The sequence below is a fragment of the Odocoileus virginianus genome, chromosome 13, assembly GCF_023699985.2.
Source record: "Odocoileus virginianus isolate 20LAN1187 ecotype Illinois chromosome 13, Ovbor_1.2, whole genome shotgun sequence".
Lineage (NCBI taxonomy): Eukaryota > Metazoa > Chordata > Mammalia > Artiodactyla > Cervidae > Odocoileus > Odocoileus virginianus.
This window is the reverse complement of record NC_069686.1, coordinates 26,601,545-26,624,575: the sequence shown is the minus strand read 5'-3', so window position 1 is coordinate 26,624,575 and position 23,031 is coordinate 26,601,545. Positions and strand designations below refer to the sequence as shown.

General features: G+C 35.1%; 1 protein-coding gene across 1 annotated transcript in view; it reads left to right on the top strand.

The window, feature by feature from the left end:
* PSMD14 (proteasome 26S subunit, non-ATPase 14) overlaps window positions 1–22,992 on the top strand; it is a 99,814-nt gene extending 76,822 nt beyond the window's left edge. Inside the window, exons 9-12 of the mRNA XM_020886422.2 lie at window positions 3,427–3,501; window positions 9,450–9,575; window positions 20,080–20,142; window positions 22,577–22,992. Of these exons, the coding sequence (XP_020742081.1) occupies window positions 3,427–3,501; window positions 9,450–9,575; window positions 20,080–20,142; window positions 22,577–22,675 (363 nt within the window). The 3' untranslated portion in view covers window positions 22,676–22,992. The remainder of the gene's footprint in view (window positions 1–3,426; window positions 3,502–9,449; window positions 9,576–20,079; window positions 20,143–22,576) is intronic.
* Window positions 22,993–23,031: the final 39 nt, after the last annotated feature.

Genomic DNA, 23,031 nt, shown 5'->3' with positions numbered 1-23,031 from the left:
TTTTATACTAAATTTAGAAGATTCATTCATTTTGGCATAGCTAATATACATATACAGCTCAAAATTCAAAACTTACGAAAAAGTATTTAGCAAAGATTCTCCCTTCTGCATTTGCCATTTGCAGCCTAGTTCTCCACCCAGCAGGGAACAAAACACATGTTTTGTTTCTTTTCAGTTATTATATTTATATAAAGAAAGCTTCATTTTAAGGTATGATTTAATGGATGATATTTAGCAGCACACTTTCAGTTTATCAGTGTAAAAGAAGGCAAACAGATTCATCTTTAGATCTAAATAAATATGCCTTAACAGCATGAAACTTTTTTTAACCTATCAAGAACCTATAAATAGGTTATTACACATTTCATAAGCTGTGTGTTTTATAATATGCCTGTTTTCCACACAGTGAGCAAATGAAGTTAGAACTTCTCATTTTTCCTGAGTAGTCTGGACATTGCCAGAAAGTATGATTTCACCATAATGATTATTGGTGTACTTTTCTTCAGATCTATCATACCAACAAAATTATAAAGCTCTACTCTAAAGATTAACTTAAGTATAGAAATAACCTGAAAGTCAAATCAGTGGGATCTCAGAACTCTTTGTCTAGTTACTTCTCTAGATTACTCTTTGTCTAAAATAAATAGCATCTTAGACTGATACTGAGTATCAACCTAGGAAGAAATCCCTTCTTTGAAAGTTTGACAACCTTAGAGCAAAGAAAACAAGGGTCAGCATATCTAGGAAGCAAATAAGCTAAGTCCTGTTAGTAATTCTAAAATGTATTGTCCTAGAAACAGTGCTCTAAAAGGTGATTTTGCTTCCCAGGTCAGCCACTGAAAGCTTACAGCCCACAATATAAACAGTATAGAACAGTACCTTGCTTTTTAATAGTGCTTCTGTGAGAAATTGTTACAGGTTTCAAATAATGAATGAATGAGTTTCAGGACAAAATCCTGTTTTACTGAAGAATTGCCTAAATTTTCCTAAATCCATCATATGTTTTGTTAAGTGTAGATTTATAAATTAGGTATTGATATTTTCCAAAATTTCCTGGTTATGAAACTTCTTTGTTGGCCTGATATACTATGGCATTTTCAACTGGGCCCTTTCAAGAGGCTAGTCTCCCCCTTGGTAAAGCTAATCTTATATTTGGTGTATGCTGCCACAATTTGTAATTCAGTGTCAACTAGATTGGTGAATTTGAAAAAATTTATTTTTCACTAAGCTAAATAAAAGAGCCTGCATCTTTTGGGCTTATATGGAATAAGGACTCAACAGGGCCAGTTTACTTATGATTTGGGATGAATGTAATGGGGGGACGCAGCAGGTGAGTAAGTAAAATTAGAAGATAGTTTGAGGGTATTGTTTGGATTAAATTTATATTTGTTTATTATTGTCCCTGCTAATCTTTCATACTCTCTGTGTTAATTTTACTACTTTTATCTGAATAACGTAATTGAAAATCAAGTAGGTAGTGCCTTCAAGTTCTAAACTGTGTATTTCAGCAGTACAGTTGATCTCCAAAATGTGGACCTGTCTGCGTGCCCATTTGGCTGATTTCTGTGTCTATTGGCTATGCCATTACTAGCTCTGTGTCCACCGTGTAAAATTATACAGTTGGAGCACATAGAAGCTTTTGTGTGAGAGGTCAGTTGGCACCTGAAATCTAGCCTCAGTTTCACTCTCTAGCCAGGCTGTGTCTACCACCTCTTTTTAAATTTTTCCACCGAGGGGATGTACTTCCTGATTTGCATAAAGGTGAGTACCGTTTAAGGGAAGCACTGATTAGCCCCACTGTTTGATCCTCACAGTAGTACACATACTATGCACTGAAATTTAGCTCACTGTTCTTGATTATTGAAATGAATAGGATTTAATAGATCCTCTTAGTACCTTAATTGCATATGTCAACTGTTTTATTATAGCAGATGTTAGAAATATGAGAATGGATTTTTGCAGTACATAATCTAAAATGGGTTAGTATTTGGTGGGGTGATTTTGCTAGCAAAATTTAATAATAAGACTATGCTTTGTTTTCATTCTCATTCTTAGAGTACAAAGAACTGAAGAATTTCTGAGATACATTGTAGCATCATAGTATGGTAGAAAAAACATGGGCTTTGGAGTCAAAAAGTCTTAGGCTCAGATCCCAGTTTTGCCTTTTATTAGGTAGAAACTAGTACGAATTGAGATTAGTGTCTTATTTCCTCATCTGTCAGAAATACACACGGAACCAGCCTACCTTACTAGGTTTGCTGTGAAGATTAGAAGACTTATTTTGTAAAGCAGATGCCAGGTGCTCATCAAATGTTTTCTGTCTACCCCTTTTTTTACATCAACACCTTAAGACTACACTATAAAAATATAATTATAGTTTATCTTTAGATTCCTGAGAGTTAACCCCAAAGCCCTTTTTGTTTTTGTACTTGAAAATATATCCAATGTACGTTTCTATGCTTTAATGTTTTAGAAGGCTGATTGAGGAGTGCATAGAAACTGTTCCGGACCTCATTTGAACCTCTGCTGCAAAGTTATTTAAGCAATTGTGAAGCATTTCCAGCACATGCAGGGTTATTGTTTCTTAATAAAACCATGCCATTAGCTTAACTTTTTGTTATGGTCTCCCTGTTTTTCTTAGTGATTGAGTACAGTGGAAAGTACTTCGCCAAATGGGCACACAGACAGGTCTATATTTTAGAGATTAATTTTTCTGCTGAAATTCCCAGTTTTGAACTTGAAGGCACTACCTACCTGATTTTCAATTACAGTATTTAGATAAAAGTAGTAAAACTAACACAAGCAGTATGAAAGATTAACAGGGACAGTAATAAATATAAATTTAGTCCAAATGATATCTGTAAGTACTGCTTAGTGAGATTGCCTGCCACTAGACCCAGTACAGAACAGATTCCATTTTATTAATTTAGAGACATGTGCAGACAGTTTATTTTTAATATATTAAAACTGAATTAAAAAGGGAAACTCCAGATTAATGTTGTGGGTGAAGAAATAATTATTTTATTACAGCTTTTTAGGCTTTTCTCCAAGTAAGAAAGAGCCCCTGCCTAGATGATCATAAAATTAGACTTAATAAATTATGTGCTATTTATAAATTATGAATATTTAATTTCTAAGTTAGATTATGATGAAGTCAAACTGTTTCTGACTCTGAGCAAGGCTACTAAACTTGTTGACTTTGTGCTGCTATATCATGCTTTAAAGAATGTGTTCCCCATACCTCAGAACCTCACTCCTAAACTTTAGCTGAAGAAAAAATAGTTTAATATTTATTTTGGATAAAGTCATTTTTAGAAGATATAAAGATATTGTCTGCTGGATGTGTCAATAGTTTCAAACAGCTGTATTTATTTTATTAGATGAAAAATACTAATTTCTCCTTTTTCTAATCATTTATCTATATAGGCATTAATTCATGGACTAAACAGACATTATTACTCCATTACTATTAACTATCGGAAAAACGAATTGGAACAGAAGGTGAGCTTTAATTTTTTACCTTCGAGGAGGAAAAATGTCTATTTCAACAATATAACTGTTACTTGGTTTATTTGAATTTAAGTTGTTGACCTCTTTCATTTATTGTAGTCAAAAGTTTTTTCATTCCTCTTGAATTGCAGCATAAAACAAAGGAATATTTTACTGGACAAAATTGAAAGACAGTTTTACCTTCTTGGTATGTGCTAAAGCAGAGGAAGGAGTAGGAAATAAACATTCCAGCTTGGTTCTATGATAAATTAGAAAAATCTTTCTTCTAGGTCTGTGATTTTTCTGATTAATTTATCTTCTCCAATAAAATAACCTTTTGTCACTAAATTGCTAAATAGATAACTTTCCAGATTTGAAAGGAATAAATTAGATTGTAATTGTATCATGTTTTTTAAAAAGTACCATGGTTACTTAGGATAAACTAAAGGTGAGTCAAAAGGGAAATGCATATTAAGGATTTTCAGATATTCAGAGCTAAATTTGTACACCTTTTTATAGTAGTAAAATTTGATACTTTAAAAACTGCCTAGCATCTTGATGAATTAACATTTTTTTCAGTTCAGTTCAGTCACTCAGTCATGTCTGACTCTTTGTGACCTCATGAACCACAGCATGCCAGGCCTCCCTGTCTGTCACCAACTCCCTGAGTTTACCCATACTTTCGTCCATTGAGTCGGTGATGCCATCCAACCATCTCATCCTCTGTTGTCCCCTTCTCCTGCCCTCAGTCTTTCCCAGCATCAGGGTCTTTTCCAATGAGTCAACTCTTTGTATCAGGTGGCCAAAATATTGGAGTCTCAGCTTCAACATCAGTCCTTCCAGTGAACATCCAGGACTAATCTCCTTTAGGATGGACTGGTTGGATCTCCAGCATCACAGTTCAAAAGCATCAATTCTTCAGCGCTCAGCTTTATTTATAGTCCACCTCTCACATCCATACATGACTACTGGAAAAACCATATTCTTGACTAGATGGACCCTTGTTGGCAAAGTAATGTCTCTGCTTTTTAATGTGCTGTCTAGGTTGGTGATAACTTTCCTTCCAAGGAGTAAGCGTCTTTTAATTTCATAGCTGCACTCACCATCTGCAGTGATTTTGGAGCCCAAAAAAATAAAGTCAGCCACTGTTTCCCCTGTTTGCCCATCTGTTTGCCATGAAGTGATGGGACCGGATGCCGTGATCTTAGTTTTCTGAATGTTGAGCTTTAAGCCAACTTTTTCATTCTCCTCTTTCACTTTCATCAAGAGGCTCTTCAGTTCTTCTTTACTTTCTGCTATAAGGGTGGTGTCATCTGCATATCTGAGGTTATTGATATTTCTCCCAGCAGTCTTGATTCCAGCTTGTGCTTCTTCCAGCCCAGTGTTTCTCATCATGTACTCTGCATATAAGTTAAATAAGTAGGGTGACAATATACAGCCTTGATGTACTTCTTTATTGATTTGGAACCAGTCTGTTGTTTCATGTCCAGTTCTGACTGTTGCTTCCTGACCTGCATACAGGTTTCTGAAGAGGCAGGTCAGGTGGTCTGATATTCCCATCTCCTTCAGAATTTTCCACATTTTGTTGTGATCCACACAGTCAAAAGCTTTGGCATAGTCAATAAAGCAGATATAGATGTTTTTCTGGAACTCTCTTGCTTTTTCTGTGATCCAGTAGATGTTGGCAAAACCAGCTTGAACATCTGTAAGTTCATGGTTCATGTATGCTGAAGCCTGGCTTGGAGAATTTTGTGCATTACTTTACTAGCGTGTGATATGAGTGCAAATGTGCGGTAGTTTGAAAATTTTTTAGAATTGCCTTTCTTGGGGATTGGAATGAAAACTGACCTTTTCCAGTCCTGTGGCCACTGCTGAGTTTTCCAAATTTGCTGATATTTTGAGTGCAGCTCTTTCACAGCATCATCTTTCAGGATTTGAAATAGCTCATCTAGAATTCCATCACCTACACTAGCTTTGTTTGTAGTGATGCTTCCTAAGGCCCACTTGACTTCACATTCCAGGATGTGTGGCTCTAGGTGAGTGATCATACCATCGTGATTATCTGGGTCATGAAGATCTTTTTTGTACAGTTCTTCTGTGTATTCTTGCCACCTCTTCTTACTATCTTCTGCTTCTGTTAGGTCCCTACCATTTCTGTCCTTTATTGAGCCCATCTTTGCATGAAATGTTCCCTTGGTATCTCTAATTTTCTTGAAGAGACCTCTAGTCTTTCCCATTCTATTGTTTTCCTCTATTTCTTTGCATTGATTGCTGAGGAAGGCTTTCTTATCTCTCCTTGCTGTTTTTCGGAACTCTGCATTCAGATGCTTATGTCTTTCCTTTTCTCCTTTGCTTTTCACTTCCCTTCTTTTCACAGCTATTTGTAAGGCCTCCTCAGGCAGCCATTTTGCCTTTTTGCATTTTTTTTCATGAAGATGGTCTTGATTCCTGTCTCCTGTACAGTGTCATAAACCTCCGTCCATAATTCATCAGGCACTCTATCAGATCTAGTCCCTTAAATCTATTTCTCACTTCCACTGTATAGTCATAAGGGATTTGATTTAGGTCATACCTGAATGGTCTAGTGGTTTTCCCTACTTTCTTCAATTTAAGTCTGGGTTTGGCAATAAGAAGTTCATGATCTGAGCCACAGTCAGCTCCTGGTCTTGTTTTTGCTGACTGTATAGAGCTTCTCCATCTTTGGCTGCAAAGAATATAATCAGTCTGATTTCGGTGTTGGCCGTGTGGTGATGTCCATGTGTAGAGTCTTCTCTTGTGTTGTTGGAAGAGTGTGTTTACTATGACCAGTGTGTTCTCTTGGCAAAACTCTATTAGACTTTGCCCTGCTTCATTCTGTACTCCAAGGCCAAATTTGCCTGTTACTCCAGGTGTTTCTTGACTTCCTACTTTTGCATTCCAGTCCCCTGTAATGAAAAGGACATCTTTTTTGGGTAAAATTTGATACTTTAAAAATTACCTAGCATCTTGATGAATTAGCATTCTTTAGCTTCTACTATTTTAGAGTTATCTTGAGTATAGTTTTTCTGTCAAACTAGTTAGAAATATTCTGCCTATTGCTTTTTGAAATTATAATTTGAACTGCTTTTTTCTTTCTTTATTACTGCAATTGGTCATCCTCCAAATAATCTTCTTGTGTTTCTGAGAAAGACTTAAAAAAGTCTTAAAGAGCAGGAGTACTGTTGACAGCCAGTAAGCTTTGAATACTACATGCACTCTGAAGTTCAAATGTGATAAGTAATCAGTAGTAAACAAGATCTTCTTACTAGTTGAAAGTGTTCCCCACAGAGTTACCTTAGAAGGGATTCTAGTGCATATTGGAGGTAGAATAGGAGGGCTCCTTATAATACTCCCTTTCTCAACCAGATCACTTCCATTTTCTGGCTCATTTATATTTTGTGGCGAGCATGTGCCATGTAAGATTTTCTGAAGTTTGATAATCTATTGATTTAAAACTTCTAAGCCACCAATAAACTCCCTCAAAGGTCCATGGTTTTGAGTGAGGTGCTGCAGGGGGCCAGTTCTTCCTTGACCTGAGGGGAGACACAGAACCATAAAACTCTCTTCCGTCTGTTTGCTTTTGTTCCAAAGTTCATAGCAGCTTTGGTAGATTTAGTTGATAACTGAAAGTACATTTTCAACACTTACTTTAATTTTATGTAGACTAGGTACAGGCTGTGGGTAAAAAGGGTAGCACTCAGACAAAAACTGAAAAATTCATTCAGATACGTAAATATACTATAAATATGTTGTCAGTCTTATATCTAACACCTAACTGTTTGGAAATATCCATCTAATTACATCAGACTTTTCTTTTTCTTCTTTCTTTTATAGTATCCTATAAACTTAGCTACCATCCTTGGTATAAAAAAGCACACATATAAATAATTAATTAATAGTATGTTTATGTTCCTAGCATAGCTCAGTTCAGGTGCTTTCTTAATGTCAAAAGCCCTGCCTTTATTCTTATCCCACCAACTTGTATACTCAACTCCAAGTCTTACCTGAGGGGCCCAGTGCAATCCTTGTCCAGGCAGGGTGGTATTATTATTCTGCTCTGTGGGAACTTTTTTGGTTTGCTTTTGAAGTGTCCAAAAATCCTGTTCTCAACACTTAATTATAGGTAGCTTTATAACATTGGTATATATAGCTTTATAGCATTCCCTGGGTTGGGAAGATCCCCTGGAGAAGGAAACGGCACCTCACTCCAGTATTCTTGCTTGGAGAATTCCATGGACAGAGGAACCTGGTGGGCTACAGTCCATGGGGTCGCAAAGAGCTGGACACGACTGAGCAAATAACACTTTCACTGTCTTATAACATTGGTAGTTGCAACTGCACCAAAATTTCCTGAAGATGTATTTTGTAAAACATTATCCATGGCAAAGATGGGAAGCAGTCAAAGAAATTGGGGCTACATATGCAGGAGTTTTCCAGGTTTTTTCAAACTACTCTTACCTCCATGAGCCCTAGGGGAGGAATCAGGGAATTTGGAGCTTTTGTGTCTTGAAAATGCTCATAGGTGATTTTGACTTGTAGCTTATTCTTCAGCATAAGGAAAACTTTGTACTGATTTTAGCTGCAAACAGTTCTTTTAAACTAAACTCACTTCTGACTGTGTCTTTAGAGCCTCGTGCCTTGTGGATCTCACTTAAAGTATACTGCCTCTAGGACCTACTGTATAGCACAGGGAACTCTGTTTAATGGTGTATGACAGCCTGGATGGGAGGGGAATTTGGGGGAGAATGGTTATATGTGTACGTATGGCTGAGTCCATTTGCTGTTCCCCTGAAGCTATCACAACATTGTTAATCGGTATACCCCAATACAAAATAGAAAGTTAAAAAAGTGTACTGGTTCTCATAGCAAGAAGACAACAATCATTTTGTAGCTACCATTTTTTTGATATTGTGTAATTTTATCAATCATTTAGAAAACTCTTCTTATTCACTGGTACTCCTCAACTGAAGGACATTATTTATAGAACAGGACTTTAAGAAAAACTGTCTTAGGATTTTGAACTTGAAAATTGACGAATTTCCAAGAATTCAGAACTAGGAGTCCAATTTGAGAAATAATGAGCTAAGGTGTTTAGTTCCGTGATCACTAATAGGATCTGATCCTAGTTTGCTGATGTGATTGCAAACTGGATGAATCTGATTTTCTTTGCAGTTTTATGACTTTTCATTCTGATATAAAATTTAAATTTAAAAAATTATAGGCAGACTTTAGGAATTTGAAGGAAACTTGGAGATTATCTGCAAGCCTTCAATTCATAGGTAATGTAAACAAAGGCTCAGAAAGACTGACACAAAGTCATTCAGTAAATGGGAGCGTTTATCTCCTTATCTTAGTATTTGAAAGCTGGACTATATGAACTGTTAGAAATCCTTTGCATAACATAGTAGTTTCATTCATTCAGTATATACTTATTGAGTATTTGCTATGATTAGATTATGATCTAGATTCTAGAATCTAGACCATGGTGATTTTGAATTAAAGTCCTTGCCCTGTTGATTTCTCTTTAGTAAGAGAGAAATGCAGTAAAGAAGAAAACACAAGTTTCAGCTGTTTATAGTGTTATAAAAATAATAAAACAGGTTAAGGAAAGAAAGATGTTTAGGATAGTGTGGAGTGGCTTTTTTATAAGGTGGCGAGAAGTGGCATCTGTCTCTAAGGAAGTGAGAAAGGTAAGCTATACAAAGATAAAGAAAATGGCCTTTGAGGCAGAGGGACAGCAAATGCAAAGGCTATGGGGTTGGAGTATTCCTTAGAGTTTCATTAATATAAATTTAGGAGGATGCTCTTTAGGGTTTATGTAAATTAATAAAATTACATTTAAATTCATTAATTCCAAAAGTTGTTTGTGGAGTTGTTTTTCAAGACATAAAGGACATTTCTTCAGTACAGAAGCATAATTATTTTTCCTTTATGTTTTTTAGATGTTGTTAAATTTGCATAAGAAGAGTTGGATGGAAGGTTTGACACTTCAGGACTACAGTGAACACTGTAAACATAATGAATCAGTGGTAAAAGAGATGTTGGAATTAGCAAAAAATTACAATAAGGTAAAAACTTATTTTCAATGTTTATTTCTTATAACCTTTGGAATATGTGTGATTAGATATCAGGCATTATATAAACAGTTAAAAGTAGAGTGGCCTATTTCATAGATCAAATAGTAAATATTTTAGGCTTTACAGGCCATCCTGGCCATACAATCTGTTGCAGCTTCTCAACTCTGCCGTTAGTGTAAAAGTAGCCACAGACAATAAATACATAAAGGAATGAGTGAAGCTGTGTCTTAGTAAAACATTTACTAAAACTGGCATCCAGCGAGCTTTGACCCATGGCCTGTAGTTAGCCAGCCCCTGTTGTAGACCATGTAAAATGGTCTTTTACATTTGAAATCTCTTCATTATTCAGAGGACTTTTTCTTGGAAGGGAAGGAGGAACAAGGAGATATGAACAACAATAGCATTTAGTGCTTCATAACATGTAACTTATGAAATTTCCTGTTTTTCATTAAATAAGTATTTATTGAAAACCTGTTAGATGCCAGGCTCTGGGGATATAGTAAGAAATAAGACCTATCCTCGTGGAATTTATTTTCTGGCCGAGGAAACAAAGTCAACAAATAAACACAACACAATACATTATAATTAATGCTTGAAGACAGTAAACACGATGATATAAAGGAGAAGAGCAAAGGGAGACCACTTCATATGAGGATGTAAGAAAAGTTATAATTTTGAGAATCTCCTAAAAATGTTTATTGTACGCTTAAGTATATATGGGGCTTTCCAGGTGGCTCAGTGGTAAAGAATCCACCTGCCAATGCAGGAGACACAGGAGGCTTGGATTCGACTCCTGGTTCGGGAAGGTCCCCTGGAATAGAAAATGGCAAACCACTCTGGCATTCTTGCCTGGGAAATCTCATGGTCAGAGGAGCCTGGCAGGGTACAGTCCACAGGGTTGCAAATAGTCAGATGTGACCGAAAGGCTCAGCACATGCACACACATAGATATACGTGGTCGTGATAACATTTTATTTACAGATTTCTGTTCTTCACAATTTGAAGCTAGAAGTCCACAATCAAGGTATTGGCAGGGCCTTGCTCCCTGTGTAGCCTCTAGCAGGGGAGGATCCTTCTTTTTCTTTTTCAGCTTCTGTTGGTCCCCAGGTATTCTTTGGCTTGTGACAGCATAATTCTAAACTATAACCATGATTTCAGTGTATCCTTTTAGGGCGGACATGATTCAACTCATAACATATGTTTTTCTACTTTTTTGACCAAAATCCATATAAAGAATAGATTTTACATTTCGACCCAATACATGGAATGTATTTGTATGTATGTGTATATAAGTGAAGTGAAAGTCACTCAGTTGTGTCCAACTCTTTGCAAGCCCATGGGGCTATATAGTTCATGGAATTCTCCAGGCCAGAATACTGGAGTGGGTAGCCTTTCCCTTCTCCAGGGATTACAACAGAAGTTCTGTGAAACAGTATTTACCTTTTTATAAGTGATACATTCTATTTTCTTTCTCATTTGACTCGATTTCATTCTGTTTCAGTTATATATATACATATTATGTACATGGACAAATAGCTTGTGATCTATTAAAGGATCAAAAACCTGCGATTTATAAAACATATATACACACTGTATGTACAGTGTTATGGTTACAAATATTTATTGAATATCTTCTGTACAATTTTCAGTGAAAACAGGGATTCTTCCTTCACCTTTAGGAAAATAAGAGCAGTAAGAAAAGTTCAGTACCAGAGTACTAGACCATAACGTGTGTTTGATAACACCTTAGTATTCAAATTGTCCACAGACCAGCTGCATCAGTTTCACTTGTAATCTTGTTAGAAATGCAGGCTCTTTGACCTACTAAATCAGAATTTACATTTTAACAAGATTTCCAAGAAATTTGTATACCCATTCAAGTTAGAGCCTAGAGAACACTGCCATAGAGAAGTCCAGGTGAAGTCCTGTAGTTCAAAGCTTTTTGTTTTCAGCTGGGAGAGACCCAGGATGCTTTTTTAGAGAATAATAACATTTGAACTAGACCTTAAAGCATGAGTAAGATTTGGATATACAAAGAAATGTTACCCCAAGCCAGCTCCATATCATGAGCAAAGACTCGGAGACAAAATAGGCAAGGGCATCTTTAGGAAACTGTGTTTGGGTAGAGTACATAAGAAGCGTGTACATGAAAGACTAAATAGTGGGCTAATAGAGATTTTTAAATTACTGAAGTCAAATAACAGTCTGGAAAATCATGATAGTTTATTTTTTGATTAGGGGCATGATATACCCAGAACCTGACTTTAGAAACATAATTTAACGAGAGTATACAAGAAAGTATTGTAAGAGGAGATTTGAAATGGAGATTCTTCTTAGGAGGAACTTCCTGTTACCCAAACAAAAGGTAGTAAGTGTCTGTGTGGATTATAGCAGTGGTAGTAGGAACAGAGGTATCAACAGATTAGTAAAAGAAAATGTGCCAGTTGGATAGATAAAGTGAAAGAAGAAGGAATAAAAAATGAATTAAAGTTCTCCTGCCTAGGTAACTTGAAGTATGTTAATACTGTTAACATTTCCAATTTAAGTAGAAGTAGAAAGATTGAGGGGCTTCCCTGGTAAAGAATCCACCTGCAGTGCAGGGGATGCGGGTTTGATCCCTGGGTCAGGAGGATCCCCTGGAGGAGAGCATGTCAACCCACTCCAGTATTCTTGCCTGGCGAATCTCATGGACAGAGGAACCTGGTGGGCTGCCGTTCATAGGGTTGCACAGAGTCAGACACCACTGAAGCGACTTAACACACATGCATGCACTGAAAGACTGAGAAAAGATATGAAGAGATTAAACAAGTAAGGAATTCCCTGGCAGTCCATTAGTTAGGATTCAACGCTTTAACTGCTGAGGGTATAGGTTTAATCCTTGGTCAGGCAACTAAGATCCCACAAGCCACAGTGTGGCAAAAAAGAAAAATAGAATTTAAATAAACAGTTCACTAAGTGGGACTAAAAATTGACAGCAAGGGCTAGAGCTTTTGGAGACAGTTAAAATTGATATTAGTTGTCACAGCAAAAAAAATAATAATTTTTTTTCTTTTTAATTTAAAAACATCTTACAAAACATTAGCCAAGAGATAGTGTGTAAGATTTGCCGAGAGTTAACAACCAGTCTTTTGAGAGAATGGAGAGCTTTGGAAAAAATGTTGATGAGCCTATACAAGCTAAAATCCAGCAGAATTAGGGTTGGCTTTGAAGAACATTGCCCTGATTTATATGTAGTGTTCCAGCTAGAAATCTCCTTTTGTTCTAGATTATAGGGAAATACATATATATATAATGTTTCTAGTATATGTTATAGAGATTAAAGAGAAGAAATTGTTTATCATATTTAAAACAGTTAACTTTTATACATTAAAAAGTTAAGACAAGTTATTATTCAGCAGACTGTAGGAATGGTTTTCATTTCTCTGTAACATTACAAGTTTAAGTAAATTCTTATTGGTATCACTGCCAGGAAATAACCTATTTATGGTTACTGCTGCCCATCCACAGAAGTTTTTCCTATTTTACAGTTTTAAAAAATCTCTGTAGTACTCAAAAACTTGTAAGGTTTGGTTATAAAATGAAAACAATGTGTAAGCTGTGATATGAAGGAGTCCAAATTTGGGGCTGTAATTCCCTCTGTGATTGAAAGAGAATGTGGTGGAGTTTTTAGTAACACTTAAAATATAAAAAGAAAGGCCCATACAACTAGTTCCTCATAGTATTCTTTTTAATTGGTTGGTGTTTTAAACTAAGGTAATTACAGTTAGGTTCCAGTTAGCTCTGAAAGTGAAAGAAGGTTAGAAAATAATTAAATTCTTTTGTATCAAGTTTTTGATTTCAGGTCTGAAGTCCACGCTGAGATTCTGCTTGACTGTTAATTGTTGATTTCTCTATAATTACTGAACTTCAACAACCACAACTCTTTTATTCCAAATCTACTAGTTTATTCATGCCAAGATGCATCAGTATTCTAAAACTGATAATATTTGACTAGATATTTGTAAATAAGTATGCCAGTGAACAAAGGAATTGTAGAAGGCATTTTTAAGAATAGCATAAAAACATAAAAATTTACTTTGTTTTCAAACATGTGGCCCTATAAATTCAGAGATTTGATAGTTTACATTTTGGGTAGAAAAATGTACTGCTTAGTAACCGGAAAGAAAGTTTGGATGCAACTTCTATGTAACATAAAATAAGTAATTAATGATTATATTGGTTTACTGAAGTAGCTGTATTAAATAAGAAGGTCTAGTTTTGTGCTAGTGCAATAAGATAAGAAAAACAAAATAATATATAAATATTAGGAAATCAGGCCAGATTATCATTATTTAAGTGATAAGATATGTTTGCAATCAAACATAGAAATATATGAAACTGAGCTAGAATGCTATTAGAACTATTATGATTGAGAATTATATAGGTTACAGTAACCATGCAGTTACATATGGTGAAATGAGTTATAAAAGGCAAATCAATTCACAGTAGCATCCAAAATTACAAAATAGTTAGGAATAACTACCATAAAAATGTAAATGTATAAATATATATGACTTTTTTGAAATACAGTAAAAAAAAAATTGTGAATAAATTCCCTTGTTTCTGTAAGGGAAGACTCAATATTTGGAAAGATGTGGTCAAGCTTCCCAAAGGTTACTTTAGTGTTAGTAAAAATGTCAGTGGGCTTTTAAAATTTTGATAACTTAGCAATAAAGTTTGTCTCCAATAAAAATGACATTTATTGAATGCCTGTTATGAGTCCGGCCAGCAGAAAATATTTGTACCTATAAGACAGGAAAGGCTAGTATCCAAAGAGTACATAATAGACACATAAATCCTATACAATAATTTTAAAAAGCAATAATAAATTGACAACAAAACTGGAAAACTCACTGAAGACAAGTGGCATATAAACATGAAAAAAAGTTCAACTTTATTATAAAGTATTCAAAGAAAAAGTTAATAATATAAGTAGTTTCTTTTTTCTTTTCAAATAGAAAAAAAGTGGTTTGGGAGAATGTGCCACTAGTGGGAAAATAAAGTGATACATAACATTTTTGAAGGCCATCTCCCATTTTATCTTTCACTTTTAAGTGCATGTAGCTCTTTAAGCCAACATGTTCTCTTTTAAGGATTTATTATGAAGAATAAAATTTATAAGTACTAACTTAAAGAAATATTTAAAACTTGCTCTTATGTATATAAAACAAAGTTGTGTAACAATATTAAAAGTTCGTGCTATGTCACCTTCCCTCCATTTTTCAGTGATACCTCTCTATCTTTCATATATCTCAATGTATTATGCTGTTAATAGTGTTACCTCTAAGGTGGACGGTAGGGGAATTTTATACTTAATGTAAATCCTGGATTTTTTTCAGTTTTTGCACCAAGTATGTTTTATTTATTACTAAGATTGGGTTAGCTTGAAGTAACAATGGCTTAAACAAGATAGGAGTGTATATCTCTTGCAGTTCAAGGTCATGTGAAACTTTGAAATTACTGCAAACCCAGATATCTCCATCTTCTGCCCCACTTTCCCTGTATTGGCTTTTGTCCTTTGTATCTCCTCATGATTCCTGGGTTGCTAAAGCTTTAGCCATCCCATCTGAGTTTCAAGCAACAGGAAGAAATGGAGGGGCAAAAAGGATACCTCTCAAATAAATCAGTTCCTTTTCAGGATCCTTTTCTGTAAGTCCCACACAGCACTTCTGATTATATCTCATTGGCAGAACTTAGTCAAGTGGACATACTTTGCTTTGAGAAAGGCTCTATAATACACTCTTTTATCTGGGAGCATAGCTGCGTTTAATAAAGCCAAGGCTATATTACAAAAGAAGGAAAAGACATATATTGGGTATGTAACTAGTAGTAGAGTCTGCCATAGAAATTTTTTTCTACAAGCTAAACTAGTTTCTATTATGTATACAACACTTGTATGGGCACACACATGTGCTCTTTATTTTATATGTTTTATATAATTACACTTTAAAGTTGGATTCCTTCTAGTATTTTTAGAAAGCATTTATACTGTTCGGGGTCATTTAACAAATCATGGGTTTGCTTTATTCAGAATGTGTCATTAAAAACTAATTATTTCCCAAATTGCCATGAATGTTGCTTTGAGGTCTTTGGAGATAGATAGGACTATATTTATGTCACAGGTTTATTGTGGCTTATTATTGGCTGTGTGTTGCCATCATTCACTGAGTATACTCCTTTTTTGTTTATTTCATACTGTATTATAATTTGTGATTTATAGGCAGGTAGAGTAAACCTCAAATGTGACCTTCTTGAAGAACTGTCTTATTTGTAGTGAGTACTTAATAGTTACTTACTAATATATAAAATATTGAAAATTCTACTTTTGAGGACATGCATGAAAGCATTTTCAAAAGGAGAGTTAGAAAGAAAATTTATAGTATAAATATTGATGTAATTAACATATAGGAAGGAGATAGTGCCTAATTTCTTTATGTAAAATGTAGATTGATTATTTCACTGGAATGTTTTAAGGATTTTGTAAATTACTATGTATATGTTAATGTTTAATTACTGGTGACTGTAGGAAACCCACTTTTTTGTTTTCCATATTTGCATCTGTAATACTTTCTCAGAGAGTTTTCTAATTGTTTCATGTTTGTTAATTTTGCTTTCCCAAGTATGTTTTATAAAAGCCATTTCTTTAAACTTACTCTCAATCCTCATAACCCATAATAGTTAAATAGTTAATTCAGTTAAATAGTCAATTCATTGACTGTATAAAAATCAAGAAAAAAGTACAATGTTATGTTCACTGGCAGTTATGCAAAGATTGTTTAATGATGAAATAATATACCATACACGTGATTTTTTATAAAGCATGTGCTTAAATGGGAGCATGGCATGTTATAGAGTGAATACAGCAAACATGTCAAAGGGAAAAAAAGAAAGCCCAAGAAATGGGCTTGGGTGGAATGATTGGTTGGTATCACCAACTTAATGGACACAAGTTTGAGCAAACTCTGGGAGATAGTGAAAGCAAGGAAGCCTGGCATGCTCCAGTCCATGGGGTCGCAAAGAATCAGACACAACTTAGTGACTGAACAACAATAAAGTGAAATAAGAGACATATGTCATAAAAGCAGAGGTTAAAGAATTAAAAAAGAAGAGGGTGTATTAGAAAAGGTCTTCAGAAAGTCCAGGTAAATGGAATCTATTGGAATTTACAAGGTGAAGAGATCCTTAAAATCATATTAATGAAGTGCCCAGGATCCAATCCATGTTTGTCAAAGGGAAAATTAAAATGGTCAAATTTAAAACAGAGGTTTTCCATTTGAGAAATTTGACCATTACCAGAAAAAAGACAGTGAGATTACTGGGTTTGGTAAAAGCCTCTTTAAGATAGGGGGTACATCTGAGGGGATTGTGATAACATAACAGACCAAATTCCAGGAATTTCTTAGAACTGTGCAGACCGTGCATGATGGGATAGCCATCTGGGGGTCTTTGTTGATAAACTGTTAAAAACGTTTCAAGTGTGAATAGCCACAAACATTTTCAGTGCTTTTTTGTTGGTTGAGTAAACCGAAGAGCACGAATGCAAAAGCAAAATTTGATGCCAAATCACAGAAGTTGCCATAAACACAGAAGTTCCCCTAGTGAGGACATTGCCTGTGCCTGAATTTCATTTGTTTCTGCTGGTACCATTTCCTAATTTTTCCTGGTGACTAGCCAGAATGAAGACGAACTGGTCTTGCCTAGAATGGTAAAGTGATAAAGGTAACTTAGGTAGATGGAGCAAATATATAGGGGTTTGTTGTGATGATCTGATCTATCTCAGAATGTAAGAGATGTGCTTACTCTTTTGTCATGGGGTTTGCAACCTTCGTATATGCCTGAATCTACAGCTGCTCCTCATTTTCCAGATGGCATCTATGGCTGGGAGTACTTTTTACCATCTGCACTTCTCAAAGAGTTTGTGAACTCTCTCTTTTAATTATTGGAAATGGAAAAGCTAATTGGTAAAGTGGTTAAATGATATAAAAGATTTTAAAAACTGAGTGAGAGCTTTTTATATTCTTTTTATTTTTATATTCTGTTTAACCTTTCAAATAAGATCAATGCTTTAAGTGGTTTTTTACTTTCATCTTTGCATGTCTGCCATCTTTGATATTTGCAACACTCCAGAATACTGCATAATAACTGTTTTGTACATGGATTGGTATTTTGAGCCAAATTCCAAAACCCTTACCTCCTTCCAATACTGTAAAGTACTATTGTTGGCATGAGCATGGAACAACTAACACTGAATGGATATAGAGTACAAACTTATGTGAATAGTTCCATTCATCTAATGTTTTCAGATTGGTAAGATACAGTGTATCTTTGTAAAGTGTATGTTTGTATGATTTGTAAAGGTAATTTAGAAAGACAAACATTTTATGTGTTGCCAGTGGTTGCATGTATGTAAAACACTAAGATAATGGGAGACACAATTTTGGAGATCCTTTTTTTAGCTAGCTGAGAATAATGAGTGACATCTGACTCTGAAAATGAACATATTCTCTGTCTAGGGAATTCTGGATTTGGAGTGTTATTAACTTATTTTCTCTTCTTTCAGTCTTATGAGTCATAAATATATTTCCTAATGATGTGTTGTAAATAAGGATCCTGTAATAATCAGTAGATAGATACAGTACTTATTCACCATCTTTTCTCTTTAGGCTGGTTCTACTGGGGAAAATTCTCCAGATAGTTTGTCCATTTATAAAATTAGATACTTGCCATCTTTGCTCATTTTCAAGTTCTCTGTTTACAAAACTATTAAGAAGGTGTGAAATGCAGCCAAACTTCCCAGTTTATGGGAAATGTCTGATGATTGCATTTCCTACATGTTCATTGTTCACACATGAAGAAATTTGGCAGCTGTGAGATGATTAAGTTTAGAGTATCCAAATCTAACCCTCACTGGGATTTTGGTTTCCTGCTTTCTCCCCCTACCTTCTCACTGCCCACCCCCCATGCTTCGTGACCATATTAAGTGCTGTGGTATTATTTCTTAAGATTGATGATACTTACATTTTCTTCATTTTCCATTTATTAAAATGCTATGAATAAATCATAGACTAGGAGTTCACCTGATGCAGTCCTAGTATCAGGCAGTGGCATACTCAAAGCTGTTAAGAAGGAGGTTCCTTAAACTTAGAGTTCTCAATAGTTTATGTGGTGGTGCCATTATTAGGGTAGAGGGCAAGAGAGGTAGCTAATATAAATGCTGTAATTATTTCAAAATTATTCTAGAGAATTTATGATCATACACATAAAAGTTTGTAGCTGACTATGAAAATAGTAGAAAGTGACTTGTTTATATGGTTTGATTTAATTTTTCCTTGATTTGGCATTTAATTCAAGTAATTTTTTGGTGTTGAACACCTCAGATTACTCTATTTCTTCATGATTATGAAGAATCATATGAAGAAATGAGAATTTTTTCTGAGTACATGTTTTACTTTTAGAGATTTAAATATGTGAAAGTATTAAGGGAAGATACTTTATGATCTGTTAGGTGTGGATCAAAAGTCAGCAGCAGGTCCTCTGATCCTAAGTGTTTTGCTGTGCTGTGCTTAGTCGCTCAGTCGTGTCTGACTCTTTGTGACCCCATGGGCTGTAGCCTGCTGGGCTCCTCTGCCCATGGGATTCTCCAGGCAAGAGTACTGGAGTGGGTTGCCATGCCCTCCTTCAGGGGATCTTCCCAACCCAGGGATCAAACCCAGGTCTCCCAAAATTGCAGGTCGATGCTTTACCATCTGAGCCACCAGGGAAGCCCCCGAAGTGTTTTGTGCTAAGTCACCTCAGTCGTGTCCAGCGCTTTGCAGCCCTGTGGACTGTAGCCCGCCAGACTCCTCTGTCCTTGGGATTCAAGCAGGAATACTGCAGTGGGTTGCCATGCCCTCCTCCAGGGGCTCTTCCCAACCCAGGGATTGAACTTGTGTGTCTTATGTCTCCTGCATTGGTAGACAGGTTCTCTACCACTAGTGCCACCTGGGAAGCCTCCTAATAGATACTGGGTATGCATGGGTTTGGCCGACAAGAAAAAGGAGACAAAAATAATAGGAAATTGTGGGAGAAACATAGAGAAAGTAGGAAAAGAAGACAAACTCCTTAGTACCCCAGTGCCACAAGCAGCTGCCTTAGGTTCTTCCTTCCTCCCGTTTAGCCATCCATCAGATAATTCAATAACAGTTTTCAAATGGTTAACACTTCCAGTTGGTGATCCAATTTGATATTTTCAGTTTTTGGGGGGGTTTTTTGGACAAATTTCTCAAGTCTGTTTTCAAAAGGATGGTGGTGATAGCTTTTATTACCCTGAAGGATTAGCAGAACTGCTTTTTTGCCCAATAAATTGCTTGAATAAAAGAGTCGTGAATGAAAATTAATGATCATCATCTTTGATTATTTTGCAGTGGGAAAAGCACATTTAGAGTTTGAAACTCTGTCCTCTGTGTTTCCTTCACAGGCTGTAGAAGAAGAAGATAAGATGACCCCTGAGCAGCTGGCAATAAAGAATGTCGGCAAGCAGGTAAGGTGCACCGTAATAGGTTATGTAGTCACATAGTAACATGTTCTTGAGAGTTAAAACTGTTTTGGAGCCTGTATGATTTTTTTTCTCCCCTGTTTTCACTCTGCATTTTTCTTCTGTCATGTAAATGTGATGCTAATTTTAAAGGTCACTGAATTATTTGATGTCAGAGTCTTTTTGCCATCTATAGAGAAGTAAATCACAAATACATACCTATGAGAGACTGTCTTTAGTGAAAATAGTAGAACTAAATTAGGAAACTTGCATCCTGAGTTAATTTTCCAAGTATTGTTTTTATCTAAAATAATATTATCCTTGAAGATAATAGAATGGTGGGTTTATTTCATACATAACAGTTTTTTAAATGATATATAATTTGTCAATATGTAGACTTCAATTTATAGGTAATATTCTTGAGAAAGCTTAAAGCCCTGTTGGATTTTACTGAGTGAAGAGAAAGGGTTTCAAGTATTTGCTCTTTCACTTTACCAAGATGAAATATATATTTTAGTTCCTATTTTTCTGAAGGTTGGGGGGGAACACACCAACCAATTAAAAGAATCTACAGATTAATTAGACTGTTTTTTAAAGAATGTTGATTACATTTTTTCATTTCATGGAACATGGTTATCATATTGCTGATGTTGGCAGAATCTTGATATTTCAGATGCAAGACACTAAGCTGTCTTTGCTTTCAGCCATCCTACCATATGCTCTGATCCCATCACATCTCACAAGCTATGTAGGTTTGGGCCAGGACCATTCTTGGATGGGAAATCTCTAAGAATCACCCAGCTGCCACAAGAAGTAATGTAGATAACTGCGGGAAGTGTGTTACCAATTTGCCGCAAAACCAGTTACTCCAATAGAGCAGTAGGGGCAAAGGTTCTAACTTAAATATCATAATTGACGAAGTCAAATCCCACTGCATTCTGAATATCATGGTTTAAATAACAGTAGAAACCCTCCAAAACCAAAATGAGATATAATTCATCTTATTCTTTCATCCTGTGTGATACAGCCACCCTTGTCTTTTCCCACTACATATTTTATTTTAATATGTAATATTAGATCACCACCTTGGAACCTAGCATTCAGTAACTATTTCTTGAATAAATGACTCTGATGCTATAGTTTCTTGATGTAGATTCAGTTTAACAGTTAGCAGCAAATAAAAGGAGTAAATTAAAAATGAAACTGAAAATATATATAATTGCAAAGTTTAATAGTCATCACAATCATTTTTTTAAAATATCATACTTCACTAGTTTGGCCTAGTGCGTGGCAAAGGCAAACTGGCTATAATGGAATCAGACCAGTGTCTTTTTCTCTAGCCAGTGTTAGGCTCATTCACCTAAAATGCCCTAAGGCTTGTTTTTTTTTAACTAAAGAAAATGTAATATTATGGTCTATTTATTTGAAATTATCTGTAGCGTGGTGTGCCTCTGGGTGTTTTAAAGAAATCAACGTATTGAAATTGTAGTTCAGAAAGCAACAGCCAAGAAGTAATTTCAGTGGTGAACATTTTTAAAAGTTAGGATTCTTGGTATTTTAGCAATGCATATAAGAAAATAATGCTTTAATTGAGAATTTTTTATTTTGTACATTGTACTGTACCCTTTATTTCAAAGCTTTCAAGTTTTTAGCTGAAATATTTCAATCAGCTCTGCCTTAAACATAAATGTATATTAAGCATTTTAATTTAACTTCCTTTATTACAGTGCAACCTTAAGCTTTATTTTTAACTCATATTTCAAATACAGATTTGATCAAGTTTACGTTAACGGATTGTACCTATATTCTTTTCTGTGATACATTTTTTCAAAATAGCTACATGAAATAGTCTTAACATTTTAGAATTGATCCAAATTGTATTTAAATTTTTAAGTTACTAATAGTGACTTTTGATTCAAGAGTATTTCTGATTTAAAGTACTATTTGTGAAATATTAAAGTCATAGAAATTAAATTAAAATTATAGAAGAAGTGATGAGATTCACATTGAACTCTTACCTATTGGTATGTGTCTGCTTTGAGCAAAGTACCCTCTCAGACATTGAATATATGTGAATGGCAGAAAATACACACCTATAATCAAGCTTATACATACATATAAAATACTCTTAATATTTTTATCAGATGATTTCAAACTGTATAGAATTCCTTGTGACTCTTTATAATTTCTGCTGCAATCATAACATTGTGTAAATCAGCCTTTCATTTATTTTATCAGCTCCTTAACATTTTAACAGATTTAGTAATCCTGAAAATGTAATAGCATATTAGGAAAACAAAATTTTAAAATATATATATACATTTAAGTTTGGCTTTCTTTACCGATTTCATCAGCTGCTGAAAAAAAAATGTAAGCAATTCATCTACCAGTAATATGGTTCTTGTTTTTTTTTTTCCCTTTCCTTCTTTTTTTCTTCTAGGACCCCAAACGTCATTTGGAGGAACATGTGGATGTACTTATGACTTCAAATATTGTCCAGTGTTTAGCAGCTATGTTGGATACTGTTGTATTTAAATAAAGTAATGGAAAAAGCTTTTAGTGATACTTTCAGTGTATAGTCCTCTGTTGTTCCTAATGCTGAAAATCAAGGGACCTCTGAAGGTGTATTTGGTTAAAAGTAAGACATCTGGCATCATTTGCAGCACTGTAACACCTTCAGTCTCCATTGTGCAATTACTTCTGTTTCTTTAGTCAGGGTCTTTGCAGATTCCAAAGTTGTATAAGAATACATCAAAGTGGACAAATTTTGTTAAGATCCCGTTTAATATTTGAAGAAATCAGTAGCACAAATATATTTTGATTGTTGCTTACAAAATAAAATACATTTACAATCTATGTCTCCTGAGGTCTTTTTGGCACTGGGTGGAATTGACA